The sequence below is a fragment of the Pristis pectinata genome, chromosome 4 (genome assembly GCF_009764475.1).
Source record: "Pristis pectinata isolate sPriPec2 chromosome 4, sPriPec2.1.pri, whole genome shotgun sequence".
NCBI classification, from domain to species: Eukaryota; Metazoa; Chordata; class Chondrichthyes; order Rhinopristiformes; family Pristidae; genus Pristis; species Pristis pectinata.
The window spans coordinates 70,830,979-70,845,867 of NC_067408.1; the positions used below are offsets into that span (position 1 = coordinate 70,830,979).

Consider the following 14,889-nt stretch of genomic DNA (forward strand, 5'->3'; position numbering starts at 1 on the left):
TTCCCTGTTAACAGGGAGGCCCCACTGCATATCAAGTCTATTCCTAGCATTTCAAAATAAACTGTTTTAATCTGAATTACGTCCTCTATTTTGTCAAAAACTCAACTGAAACCTTTTGTACCAAGTCTCCACATTCTCCCCCGACCTAAAGATGTATTCTCTTCACTGGCACTGGCACTCACTGCGCATGACTATGATTGAAAGTGCAGAACGTACATCGTCTAATGGTGCTGCCTGGCACCCCTATACATAACCTTCTTGATGAGCAAAGTTCCCATTGATTAGGCTGAAACTTCCCACTGAGTGGTTGGTGCTCTTGAGGGATGTCATCCGTGAAGCTGTGGTGCTCTTGCTCATGCTGGCTGATCGTATGAGCAGATGGCTCCTGCAGCAGAGTAGATTGTTGTTGAATTGTTTTCTGAAGGTCTTGCTCAGCAGGTAGAGAGCAAAGGGATTGATGCAGGAGTTGCTGAAGGCCAGAATCCTGGCACAAATGCTGCCAACCAAGTGCGCCAAGGAGGTGTCCACCTGCCTGTAATGGTAGGAGCGGTACAGGTAGATGATGTGACTGGGGAGCCAGCTTATAGCAAAGAACCCCACAAACACCAGCACAGTCTTTGCAAGTCTTTTCCTGGATTCCATCTGTGAATAAAATGAAACAGAAAGACTGAAACTATCTAAAGTTATAGCAATTTGTGCAAAGTTTAAGGCTGTAATGAACACTTAACATGATTCCATTGATTTGAGTTGCATAAGAAAGGTAAATAAGGAACAGCATACAGGGAAGAAACTAAAGAGACATAACAGGTCAAGCACAATCCTTCAGCAGACCTATAAATTATAATTGAGAGGATTAAATTCTCATGGGACAGTTTCTGACAGGTCTTTTAACAGTATAAAGAAATTGGCAGTAGTGGTTTGTTCATCCATTATACAACCTGATCTCTGATGCTGTCTGCGTGGCGCTGACAAGTTCTCCCTGTGACCGTATGGGTTTCCTCCAACATCCCAAAGACATGCAGGTTGGTCAGTTAATTGGCTGTGGTAAATTTTGTAGGTGACTGATTGAAGCTGAGGGCAAATCATGGGAAAGTGGGGAGAATAGAACAGGATTTGTGTTAGATCAGTGTATATCGATGCTTGATGGTCAGCGCAGACTTGGTGAGCTGAAGGTCCTCCTTTTCTGCTTATGACTCTATAATTTTCCTTTGAGCAGTGTGTAGAACAGGGGGAAACAGACAAAATGCTGGAGGAACTCAGTGGTTCAGGCAGCGTCTGTGGAGGGAAATGGACAGTCAATGTTTTGGGTTGAGATCCCTTCCTCTGGACTGGAAGAACAAGGAGTTGGACAATCAGCTTTTGATCACCCCAATAATGTTGAATATTGGCCAACCGTATATGCAGAGTCTAGCCCTGAATTTTTATATCTCAACTTGCTTCTCATCCAGACTGGAACTATGTTCCAAATTGAGGAGTCCCTTTGAGTAAAACTCTCCTTTAAACACAGACCTGAAGCAAATGATTCAGCAGAGAAAGGGAAAAAAAAATCAGCTGCCTGAGCAGCAGTTTTCAGTGCAACAAACTATCAGTCATCTGCTGCAACAGAGAGGCAAGGTGAGCCGAGCCCTAAAGAACCAAACTTTGGCTCTCATTGCTCAAATTGAAATATTTAAGCAGACACCAATACTAAATTAAAGATGAGAATGCAAAAAAAAACTGTGCAATCATTAAAAGAATAATTGTTCATGCATCACAAGCTGGGGATGAGAGTTTATGGTTACAAGGATGGAGTGTGGAAGCTGGGGTTGATCTACACTGAGCAGGGAAATACTGGAGAGATTTGAATGAAATCATAATGGGTTTTAATGAGAAACTGCCTTCAGTGGTGGAATGGTTAATAACCACATATTTAAGGTGACTGGTAAAACAAAATGGAGATGTGAGGAGAAATATTTTTAGGATCTACTTTTAAGATTTGGAATGCACTGCTTCATGAGATTGAGTGTACACATACAATTAGAAGCCCAGAAAAGAGAATTGGATAAATGGTTGAAGAATAAAGGTTGTAAGGAGATGTGGGAAGAGCAGGGGAATGGGAATAACTGGATTGCTCTTTGATAAAGCCAATGCAAACTCATTGGGGTGAATGGTAAATTGGTAAATTGATTTAGTATTGTCATATGATTTAGTAAGCTACAGTGAAAAACATTGTTTTGGATGCCACTATACAGATCATTTCACCACATTTCACCACATCAGTGCATTGGGGTAATACTAGGGAAAAGCAATAACAGAATGCAAAATATGGTGTTACAGTTACAGAGAAAGTGCAGTGCAGGCAGACAATAAGGTGCAAGGCCACAACGAGGTAGATTGTGAGGTCAAGAGTCCATTTTATGAAGAGGTACCATTAGGCTCAAGGATAGTTTATAACCTGGCTTATAACAGCGGGAATGAGAAATGGCCTCTTTGGTGCTGTACTAATCCATGAAATGGAAAATATATGCAAAATAAGACACTCTCCTATCTTCTAGTGAAGATATTTCAATTACCATGAGTTTTTACATATAATTAAGACTAACTTCAGACATACAGTAATGGAATCAGTGGTTCAATTGCTACTCAACAATCCAGTTAGACAAAATGGAGATCCCCAAAGTGCTCAGCTTTAATTCGCACTAAATAACTTACTGATATCTACAGGAAATGCCTCAATGTTGACGTTACTTTTTCTTTCACAATATGTTTTTTTTATTGAAACCAGGCAGTTTTTACAACTTATAACCCTTAAAGGTAATGTAGGAAACACATCAGCCAATCAGCCAATTTATATTGAAGTGCTTCAAGAAGCTAGTTATGTCTGGAATTAACTCCTGACTGAGCAAGGACCTGCACCCGCTGCAATTCACCTACCCCCACAACAGGTCTATAGCGGACGTAATCTCACTGGCTCCCCACTCGGCTTTGGAGCACCTAGACAACAGCAAAACATGTGTCAGGCTGCTGTTTATTGATTACAGCTTGGCGTTCAAAAACATCATCTCCTCAGTACTAAGCAACAAGCTTCTAAATCTGGGCCTCTGTACCTCCCTCTGTAACTGGATCCTCGACTTCCTCATCGGGAGATCACAGTCAGTTCAGGTCGTTAATAACATCTCCTCCTCGCTGACAATCAACACAGGCGCACCTCAAGGATGCGTGCTTAGCCCGCTGCTCTACTCTCTCTACACTCATGACTGTGTGGCTAAGCACAGCTCAAATGCCATTTATAAATTCACAGATGACACCACTGTGGTTGCTAAAATCTCAGATGGCAATGAGGAGGCATACAAGTGAGATAGATCGGCTGGTTGAGTGGTGTCGCAACAACAACCTGGCACTCAACGTCAGCAAGACCAAGGAATTAATTGTGGACTTCAGGAAGGGGAAGTCAAGAGAACATTCACCAGTCCTCATTGAGAGGTCAGCAGTGGAAAGGGTGAGCAGCTTCAAATTACTGGATGTCAACATCTCGAAGGATCTGTCCTGAGCCCAACACACTGATGCAATCACGAAGAAAGCATGTAAGCGGCTCTACTTTGCTAGGAGTTTAAGGAGACTTTGTAAGTCACCAAAGACTCATGCAAATTTCTATAGATGTACAGTGGAGAGCATTCTGACTAGTTGCATCACAGCCTGGTATGGAGGCTCCAATGTACAGGATCGTAAGAGGCTGCAGAGGGTTATAGACTCAGCCAGCTCCATCACGGGTACAACCCTCCCCACCATTGAGGACATCTTCAAGGGGCGGTGCCTCAAGAAGGCAACATCCATCATTAAGGACCCTCACCATCCGGGACGTGCCCTCTTCTTGTTACTACCATCAGGGAGGAGGTACAGGAGCCTGAAGACCCACACTCAATAATTCAGGAGCAGCTTCTTCCCCTCTGCCATCAGATTTCTGAATGGTTCATGAACCCAAGAACACTACCTCGTTGTTCCTTTCTTTGCACTATTTATTTATTTTGTAATTTATAGTAATTTTATGTCCTGGCACTGCACCTGCTGCCGCAAACAACAAATTTCACATTATATAAGACAGTGATAATAAGCCTGATTCTGATTCTGTCCACCACAAGTTCCTACAAACAGCAATCAAAGAAAATGGAAAATCCATTCTTCAGTGTTAGATATTAACCAGACACCAAGGAGAACAGTCACGTGGTACGGGAAATGTAACAGGGTAATTACAATGTAGCTTGAAGGAATGTAGCAAGAGTTTTATTCTTAGCTGCTGTATGTGGGTGTTTGATGTTGAGTCTTTGTGGTCAAATTAGGAAAGTCTTCCACTTCTCACCCTCTTGACTGTTTATGGTTTGTTTCTATTAGTTTTACATTTCTCTGGAGCTTGCCGGGGCTGAAATATTCAAACTTCTTAACATCGTTGACAGCTGGCTAAGAGAAAGGCATGAATTCACCAGCTGTCAATGTCTTTTTCTGCTGTTTTGTGAGAGGGGCTTATCCAAACTTCCCTGGTACTTAGGTAATGGAAAGGCTGTCATTATATAGGGCACATTGCCAAGGATCCTGACTACTTCTTTAGCAGAAACTTCTTTAGCAGGTCAGTGGTGAGTACAGACAGGAGACCCAAGAAACTGCAGTTGTTGGAACTGGAGCGAAATAAAACCAAACTGCTGGAAGAACTCAGTGGGTCAAGCGGCATCTGTGGAGGCAAAGGGATGGATGACGTTTTGAGCCGAGATCCTGCATCAGGACTGACGCATGGTCTCGACCTGAAACATTGATGATCCTTTTGCCTCGACAGATGCTGCTTGACCAGCTGAGATCCTCCAGCAGTTTGTTTTTTCAGTGCAGTCTGTCACTGGCAAGGACTCTGGGCAGACAGCAGCGGTTCGGGAGATGACTTTAAACCTAGGAGAAAATTGTCAAAGTGACTGATGAATTACTGTTTCATCAACTGAAAACAGGGTTATTGCATCAATTACTCCCAGCATGAAGAATGCAGGCACCTGGCAGCGAAACCAAGACATTGTCAATGTGAAATCCCATTGCTCGTAACTTCTTGATAAATAATGTAATTAAGTTACACTCCATTTTAATGAATAAGTCTAAGTGTCTCATATTGAACAGTTAACACAGTGTGTGATGTTCCAGAGGAGAGCAAGGGACAGCAACTTGCTGCTCTAGGCCTGACTGTTGGTTTCTGATTTATAGATATGTTCAATGGGAGATGGAAATGGTGTCCAACCACTGCTCCCAGCTGTTCTCATACAGAGTGACATTTGTAGAAAGTATTTTCAAAGTGGGAAGCAACACTTACTTGCTGACACAATGCAGTGATATCAGTCACCCTACACATTAATCTATAGGCTGCACAAAATCAACACACTTCAAAAGTACTTCACTGGCTCTAAGTCAGATAAGGACATCTTGAGGACGTGACAGGTGTTGCATAAATTCTGGTCATTCTTTCTCCTCTTGTGTTTCTAGTCTGGGACCTGCTGTAACACTTTCTGTTCACTTCCAACCACCTTGTGCCTCAGTGCTCACAGAAGGTGTCTCCTTATTTCTGTTCTAATTCAAATATACAGCTTCAAACATCAGAAAAGGCACCATGATTCCTGTTCCTCTATTCCAATCAGAATCAGAATCAGAATCAGAATCAGGTTTATTATCACTGTCTTATATGATGTGAAATTTGTTGTTTTGTGGCAGCAGTACAGTGCAAAGACATAAAAAAATCTATAAAATTACAAAATAAATAAATAGTGCAAAAAGAAAGGAATAATGAGGTAGTGTTCATGGTTTCATGGACCATTCAGAAATCTGATAACATAGGGGAAGAAGCTGCTCCTGAAACATTGAATGTGGGTCCTCAGGTTCCTTTACCTCCTCCCTGATTGTAGTGACAAGAAAAGGGCATGTCCCGGATAGTGAGTGTCCTTAATGATGGATGCCGCCTTCTTGAGGCACCATCTCTTGAAGATGTCCTTGATGGTGGGGAGGGTTGTGCCCGTGATGGAGCTGGCTGAGTCTACAACCCTCTGCAGCCTCTTACGATCCTGTGTATTGGAGCCTCCATACCAGGTTGTGATGCAACCAGTCAGAATGCTCTCCACTGTACATCTATAGAAATTTGCATGAGTCTTTGGTGACATACCAAATCTCCTTAAACTCCTAGCAAAGTAGAGCCGCTTGCATGCTTTCTTCGTGATTGCATCAATGTGTTGGGCCCAGGACAGATCCTCCGAGATGTTGACATCCAGTAATTTGAAGCTGCTCACCCTTTCCACTGCTGACCTCTCAATGAGGACTGGTGAATGTTCTCCTGACTTCCCCTTCCGGAAGTCCACAATTAATTCCTTGGTCTTGCTGACGTTGAGTGCGAGGTTGTTGTTGCGACACCACTCAACCAGCCGATCTATCTCACTTGTATGCCTCCTCATTGCCATCTGAGATTTTAGCAACCACAGTGGTGTCATCTGCGAATTTATAAATGGCATTTGAGCTGTGCTTAGCCACACAGTCATGAGTGTAGAGAGAGTAGAGCAGCGGGCTAAACACACATCTTTGAGGTGCGCCTGTGTTGATTGTCAGCGAGGAGGAGATGTTATTACCGATCCGCACTGACTGTGGTCTCCCAGTGAGGAAGTTGAGGATCCAGTTGCAGAGGGAGGTACAGAGGCCCAGGTTTAGAAGCCTGATGATTAATACTGAATGACGATTAATACTTGGTGATTAAAACTGTCCGTCACAGTTCCCATTTCCACATTCCAGGCAATGTCACGATTCCCATTCCCCTTTCCTGTGTCAATAACACCATTTCCATTCCCACATCCTGGGGCCATATCACAATTTCCATTCCCACGTCCATATTCTGGCTGAGTGTCATTGTTCACATTCTCATATCTTGGGTGGATGTCAGAATTTGCATTCTGTGTTGCACTTCCTCTGCTCAAATCCCTTGGTGTTATTTAAGATTCCTGTAAAGTACTGCAGGATCTATTTGCCCCTATAGTGTACGAGCTCTGAGTAAATCACTAGCAAAAGAAATGTAAATTTTGAATTAATTGAATTAATGCTTCAATTTATTAGTCCATTGAAATTTATTGGTCAACTTGTTATGCTATATACTGTATATATTGAACTATACACATACAAACCAGCATTACACCTCTGTAGGTATATTTTGACAGAACCAGCTTACAAGGTCTTTAATTCTTCCTCAGACATAGAAGGAAGACGTCAGACTCCATGATGTAAAAAAAGGCTTATTGTGACTGAACAAAAAACATTTCCTCACAACTTTGGTAATATTTTAATCCATGTTTGGGTTGATTATTATTTATTATAAGGCCTGTACACAGCAGACAGATATAGTATTTACTCTGTAATTGAAACGCCGTGCTTCTTCAAGATGATATGGTAGGTTTTAAATAATATCCCATTACTGGGGTGTAAGAAAAATTGCTGAACGTACTCTCACATGCTCCAGGGCAGCCACACACAAAAAGAAGAGAATATCAGAGGCCGTCGCTTAAGATTTAATTGTACTTTTTAAAAGAAATACAAAGATTGCTTGAAAAGGAAGGCATACAACTGGCTACTGTTCCCCCTTAACCAGCTGCTGCGGCACTCTGTAGCACCTGCTGTTATTGTCAGTAGTTACAGGCAACCTGGTATGAACAAATATTTACTTTTAGCAGAAACTTCATGTAGAAGCTGAACTTCAGCTTTCTGCTGGTTTCTCAGATCTTTGTTGTTACATTTTAACTTATTCGCCCTTGATCAATTGCGTATTTAACGGATAAGTTGCAAGTTAATTAAAAAATCAAATTCACAGTTTGTTGGATATCATAAATTAAAGCAGAAAAATGCTGGAGATACTCAGCAGGCCAGACAGCTTTACGCAGAGAGGAACAGAGTTAACGTTCCGGGTCAATGAGCCTTTTTGGAGTTGGAAAAAATGGGAGATGGAAAAGTTTTAAATGGAGAGAGTATTGAAGGAAAGGTCAGTGTGAAAAGGAATTTCTCTTAAGGCCTGTAATACAGAAGAGAATAAAAGGGGGTGAAACTGCAAGGTAAAAGAGTAAAAGAGACAAATAAGCTGGGCACATTGCAGCCTTCAAGTCATCCAATTTTAGGAAACTCACTCAGATGAAGAGTCTCGACCTGAAATGTTGACTGTCCATTCCCCCCCTCCCCACCCACAGATGATGCCTGACCCGTCTCTTGTGCCTCTACTCTTTCTTTCTGTCATTTCTGCCTGTCATCATTTTGGCTCTGTTTCTTTTTGTGTACTCTGGCCTTCTGAGATGTCCCACAATCTCACCTTTAGCAACACATTTCACAGACAATGAACCTTAAACTGCTACCTAACTGCCACAGTAAGTCATTTGGTCTCACCCTATCAGAGATACTCCCTTTGTCATACCCATCCCTCCCCACCTTCTCTGCTACCTAAAACTACCTTGTTCTCTCCCTGTCCTGGACCTGAAGCATTAACTATTTCTCTTTCCATGGGTTCTGTCTGGCCCTCCTGCATGTTTCAAACATTTTCTGTTTCTATTTCAGATTTCTAGCAGTGCAGTTTTTCTTTTAATTTCCATTGTTAATTAGTGTAGAAGGGCCTCCAATTGGAAATAGCAGTATTGAAATTAGTGAAATTTAATCTACAGGCAGTAATATGTCAAGGGAAATGGACAGTTGACATTTCGGATCAAGATCCTTCGTCTGGACTGAACCAGGTGAAGGGTGTCAACCTGAAACATCAACTGTCCATTTCACTCTTTAGGTGCTGCATGACCTGCTGAGTTCCTCCAGCATTTTGTGTGTTGTTTCAGATTCTAGCATCTGCAGTCTCTTGTGTATCTGTAATATGTCTAGTCAGAAGATGAGGTGCTAATGCTTGAGCTTGCATTGACCTCCCATGGACTGGCGTCCGAGGCCAAAGAAAGAGTGGGAGTGGACTGGAGAACCAAAGTAACACACAACTGCAAGTTCAAGGTGGAAGTGCTCCACAAGGCAGTCAGCCGATCTGCATTTGATTTTCCCAGCATGGGGAAATTGCAACCTGAGCAGTCATCGTGGGATACTGAATTGGAAGTAATCCTTGCCTCAGATGGGAGGTCCATATGGGGCCCTGGCTGGCAGGAGGAGAGGAGTAAGGATTGCCAGACATTGCATCTCCTGTGTTTGCACTTACGGGAGGTGTGTTGATGGTGATGGTGGAGGGTGCCTGAGAATAAACAGTTCTGATGTGATGGGAGAGAAAGGTGTGTTTGGTGGTGAGACCATGTGTTGGAAATGCAGGAAGGGCAATCATTTCAAAGTGGTGGGATGGAAACTGAGGACATGGAATCTTACTGTGGTTCTGAGTGGGAGGGGGACAGGGTGAGAGCAAAGTTGGCTGAAATGGAACAGACATGGTCGAGAGGCCTGTCAATATGGCTGAGCAAAAAGTAAGAACTGGAAGTACTAGTGTGAAGGTGCCATGGTCTGAATAGGTATGATAGAAACTGGGAGGAGAATAAGGCTCTTGCATGGAACAGATTGGGAGGATGTGTAATTAAGATAAATGAGACCGGCCACCAGCCTATCCCCTGCAATAGAGATACAGAAGTTGAAGAAGGGGAGGGAAGATCGAGAGATGGACCACGTTCCAGTGAAAGCAGGCTGGAAATTAGCAGCAACGTTGATGAAGCTTCCCATTGTAGGGTGAGAGCAGGATGTGGCACCAAACCAATGTACTGGATAAGGAGGTGGGAGGGGATATGTGAGTAGGACTGAAGCAAGGAATCTTCTATGTGGTACATAAACAGAAAGACATGCAAGTTCTCAGTGCAACATCCCTTGTCTGAAGGTTATGACTAGAGTCAAAGAAGCTGTTGAATGTGAGAAGAAGTTTCGCCAGGTAGCAGAGGGTGGTGATGAAGGGGAGCCATTCACTGAAGGAAAATAGGGTCCTCAAGCCGTCCTGGTGGTGGAGAGAGATCAGATGTTCCTGGTGGTAATGCAATAGTTGGGAGAATAAAAATGGAAAATTGGAAGGAAGAACAGGGTAGAAGAAATGGAAAGACATTGGATAAGGGGAGAAAAATATCAGAGCCATGGTAGGGAGACACCAAAGGCATGTTGGTCCCTATCTCAACATGTTCAAAGGAGGAGGTTACCCTTCAGTTGTGTAGAGCCTTGCTGTGATCCAGTCTGGATTACCCTGGTAGTTTTGGGCATGAAGTGCGGTAGGAATGGAATGGCAATAAATGCTGGCCTTGTTGGTGTTGCGCAGATCCTGAAAATGAATATAAAAAAAGACCCAAGGACTCTCAATGACTGCTGCTGGCAAACTAAACCCCTGTGCCAGGAACACTATATCTTACTAGTCTCAGTTGGTGTCCCATGTTAATTCATCCATATGAAACGGGCTCTCGGATGGATAAATAGTCTGCATAAACTCAGATTGTTGTCCCTTTAAGTATAGAAAAGTAAGGCGTGATCAGTTCTAGGTTTTTAACACATTACAGGGATTCAGTAGGGTAAGTTATGAGAAATATATTTCCCTCCACTGAGACAGTTAGGAATGAGATACGAGATAATTAAAGTGAGAACATTAGCCTATTTAGTGGTGGATTCAGGAAACAATTTTTCACACAAGATGTTTAACTCTCTCCACCAAAAACTGACTGCAGCAAGAATTTGGAATTTCAACACTGAGAACTTTAACACTGAGGAACATGGACCGAAGGTGGGTAAATGAAGCTGAATTATTGGTGAACTGATTTAAGTGAACAGTGGAATTAGCTCACGGGGTTGAGAGGCTTGTAGCTGTGCCCTTGCTCAGCACATTCAATCACAGTGCACACATTGTTCTCATTAAAATGAATAGATGAAAAAATAAGGTTGGCTGTGAATCAGATACACTGATCTTTTTATTCAAATTCCCAAAAGATGCTGCTGTCATACAAAAATCTGTGACAGGAATACTAATTCTTAAGGTATCAACTAAGCCAAGGTTTACTAATAACTCTTACCAGTGCAGCTGTGGAACTTTATCTCCCATCAGTCAATTTTAGATTAGAGTGGACCCAAAATGACATCTGTGTTGTGAAGTAATGAACTCCAGAGAGCTTTGTCAAATTAACTTTCTGACTCTGTTAGTCAGCATATGGTCCAGAAGAGTAAGCCAGATCAAAATGCCTACAAAGCACTCATCATATGCTTCACCTTCACTATACTTTGCCCACTTAATCTCCTGGGTAAAAGCTCCAGGGAGAAGGTTGTTAATCCCCAGGTCCATGAGAGCTGTTTGTGACCCAGCTTCAACAGTACAAGTGAGAGTAGAAACACGTTGTACTTTCTTATGGTATCTTACCAGAATTGGTTGTCTTTCACATGAGATGGTCAATGAGAAGGCTGTTCTCATAGGGGTGGGGAAGGCTGCGGGTAGGGAGCTTGTGTTTGAGACCCAGGTTAAAATGCAGCCCAGACCTGACGGTTACAAATTTCACTGTTAGGTGTTCTGCATGGATTGAGCTCAGGCAATCAGGGCACAATTGGGTGTGGACTTGACTCCGTGACTTAAAAATGCTTACAATTTCATACTAATTGCACCAATTGGGCTAATTGACTCAAAAAGGCAGGAATAGCTTCTTTGGGAAATGAAACTATGACCTAATGAGCACGTTCTTAACTCAGGATGAAGGTGAACATTTAGAATAGGACAGGAAAGGCTTTAGGTTGAATTTAACCCTATGAACCAACCTTGGAATACATGATGCCATTGCCAGAGGAAAGTAGATTATTTCCAGGACAACTCATGGGCAGTATAAAAATCCGCTCTTTGAGCAAAAACAAAAACTTGGATATGGACAGGCATGGTAGTGCAGTGGTTAGCGTAACGCTATTACAGTGCCAGCGACCTGGGTTCAATTCCGGCCACTGTCTGTAAGGAGTTTGTATGTTCTCCCCGTGTGTCTACGTGGGTTTCCTCCGGGTGCTCTTGGTTTCCTCCCACATTCCAAAGACGTACAGGTTAGGAAGTTGTGGGCGTACTATTTTGGCGCCAGGAGTGTGGCGGCACTTGTGGGCTGCCCCCAGAACACTCTACGTAAAAGATGCATTTCACTGTGTGTTTCGATACACATGTGACTAATAAAGAGATCTTATATGGGTTGATTATTGCATTGTTACATCCCCAGGTGCTCTGCAGGAATGATTATGAAACAAGATTTTCATCCAAAGAATCCCCAAGAGGAATAACTGCAAGACCACACCCCCCAAAAAATGAAGAGATCGAGGGATATTAGTTGACTGTGGAATTGCTGTAGGTTAAGTTTCCATTTGCATCAGGAAACCTGAAAGTTTAATTCCCAACACCAGAGCAATCTTCTGTACACATTTGCTCTACAGGTTATTACAAATGAAGAACGTAAGCAATAGGAGCAGAGGTAAACCATTCTGCCCCTTGAGCTTTCTCTCTTGTTCAACAAGATCCTGCTTGATCTTCCACATCAACACCTTTCCCTTTCATTCTTCCAATATCCAGAAACAGATCAATTTCAGTTTTGAATGTAATCAGTGACTCAGCCTCCACAATCCTCCAGGATAAAGATTTCAAAGATTCACCATCCTTTGAAAGAAGACATTCCTTGTTATTTAAGATCTAAATGGCCTACCCCTTTGAGACAGCAACCTCCAAGATCAAGGATTTAGCTTCAATGTGTTGAATTACCTTTTCAGGTTCTTATATTCTTTTGTATACCAAAATATAAATATTCAATTGTAGCGGTTGCTACCGCGGAATAAAACAAGACTCTACTCGGAGGATTGCTAAACAGAACTGGTTTATTTTCCCACCTTGCGCGGGCCCTTTAAGGGAGAATGTTCCCACCCAAAACAACCTGCAATGGCGTAAGTCCTACGTCATCAGGACTTTCCCGCGCGCGGGTTCTCCCCGTCACTCGGAAAGACGAGGCCTGCCGCCATCTTGGGCCTCGTCGCTCCGACGTCGCGCGACCCGACTGCCGAGCCGGTTCGCCCAACTAGACGGTGAGTCGCCACACAATAAAATAATTTTACGTTAGACTAGTTGTTGCATCTACCCAGTTGAGCCTCAAGCAATTTTGTACGTTTCAATGAGATCATCTTTCATTCTTCTAAACTCCAGAGGCGAGGTCTTGGCCATTCAATCTGACAGACCCTCCATCCCAGAAACAGTCTGGTGAATCTTTGTGGCACTTGCATGAGGGCATGTATATTATTTCTCGGTAAGGAAACCAAAGTTGTTCACAGTGTCCAGGTGTGATCTTACCAAAGCCCTGTATAATTACAAGTTTATGTGATGGTATCACTGGAAACTACTGCAACAGAAGGCTGGATTGACAGGGCAGCAAGTAAATGAACTATAAATGGCAGGGTCAAGAGACACCAGAGATTACTTTAGCACAGCCTTAAGGGGATAAAGGTCAGAAGTTACTGTAGGTGATGCTGTCATACAATGACTTTCTGGCTGACTCAGTAAAGCAGGTACTGGCAATGGAAGGTAGCAGACCTGGAGAAGGATATGGTCCTAATGCAGGCAAATGGGATTAGTATAGACGGTCGAAAAGGTCAGTATGGACGTGGTGGGCTGAAGGGCCTGTTTCAGTACTGTACAACTCTATGACTCTAAAACAAGTCCAGGCATCATGGACACCTTTTCCTTTTGTTTAAGCTACAAGAAGATCTGTGGTCCACTGAAACAATCCCACAACCAGATGGCCTTCCATCAAAAGTGTCCATCAGGGACTCTGCCATTTCAATATTTTGTCAGATTCCTCTTTCTCCCTGAGAAACACCACATGGGACTGCCAGCACTTCCCTCTGTAAATGTCTGCAATCTCGGCATTTCCGTGCACATGTGCGCAAAAATAGAAGTCATGAGTTTTCTGGGAGATATTAACCGCCAATCTCGCGACAGTTCTCCAGGACTGCATTCTCATGGAGCCCCACCTTCCTGCAATTCCTCACTGGGAAATTTGCTCAATGAACCTATACCACGGTACGGATGCAGTAACTCCATTCAATTCAATGGAAAGCATGACTGCTCAGGGAATGATCCCCTGCATAATTAACAATTTACCAAATGAGTTGAGCTAATAGTGTTTTACATTTTAAGGAGGTTTAATTTTTTTTATTACTTTAATTAATTATTAACGGGTTTTAATGTTTTTGAGTCAATGACATTCAGAAACAATCAAAGCATTGACAGAGATGGCTGGTTTAGCCAGCTGTCAAATCATTTCTGTGGGCTATACAAGCTCCACCAGGTGACGCCATTTGTACCTGCAAGGCCATGTGCTGTGCAGGACTTTGCCAGCTAAGCTGGAGCCACCTTCACTGAGGGTGTGCAGCAGAAAAGATAAATGTAAGCCCAGCCAGCAGGGCAAGAGCAAGAAAAGCCTAGGTCATTACATTCCTTATTATTTTTTTCTTTTTTTATCATCATAGAGTTATACAGCATGGGAACAGGCCCCTTCGTCCAACTCATCCATGTCAACCAGGATGCCTAAGTGAGCTAGTCCAATTTGCTTGCGTTTGGCCCATATCCCTTTAAACCTTTCCTATCCATGTAACTGTCTCTTAAATGTTGTAATTGTACCTGCCTCTACCACTTCTTCTGGCAGCTCGTTCCACGCACTCACCACCCTCTGTGTGAAAAATTTGCCTCTCAGGTCTCCATTAAATCTTCCCCTCTCATGTTAAACCTATGACCTCTAGTATTGGACTCCACTACCCTGGGGAAAAGACTTTGGCTGTTCACCTCACCTTTGCTCCTCATGATTTTATACCCCTCTATAAAGTCACCCCTCAGCCTCCTGTGCTCCAGGGAATAAAACTCTGAGCCAGTGT

The 14,889-nt window shown here is 43.0% G+C and overlaps 1 protein-coding gene across 1 annotated transcript in view; it reads right to left on the bottom strand.

Annotated features, from left to right (window-relative positions):
• Positions 1-243: 243 nt before the first annotated feature.
• grpr (gastrin-releasing peptide receptor) overlaps positions 244-14,889 on the bottom strand; it is a 47,898-nt gene continuing 33,252 nt past the window's right edge. The window contains exon 3 of the mRNA XM_052014448.1: positions 244-642. Within this exon, the coding sequence (XP_051870408.1) occupies positions 244-642 (399 nt within the window). The remainder of the gene's footprint in view (positions 643-14,889) is intronic.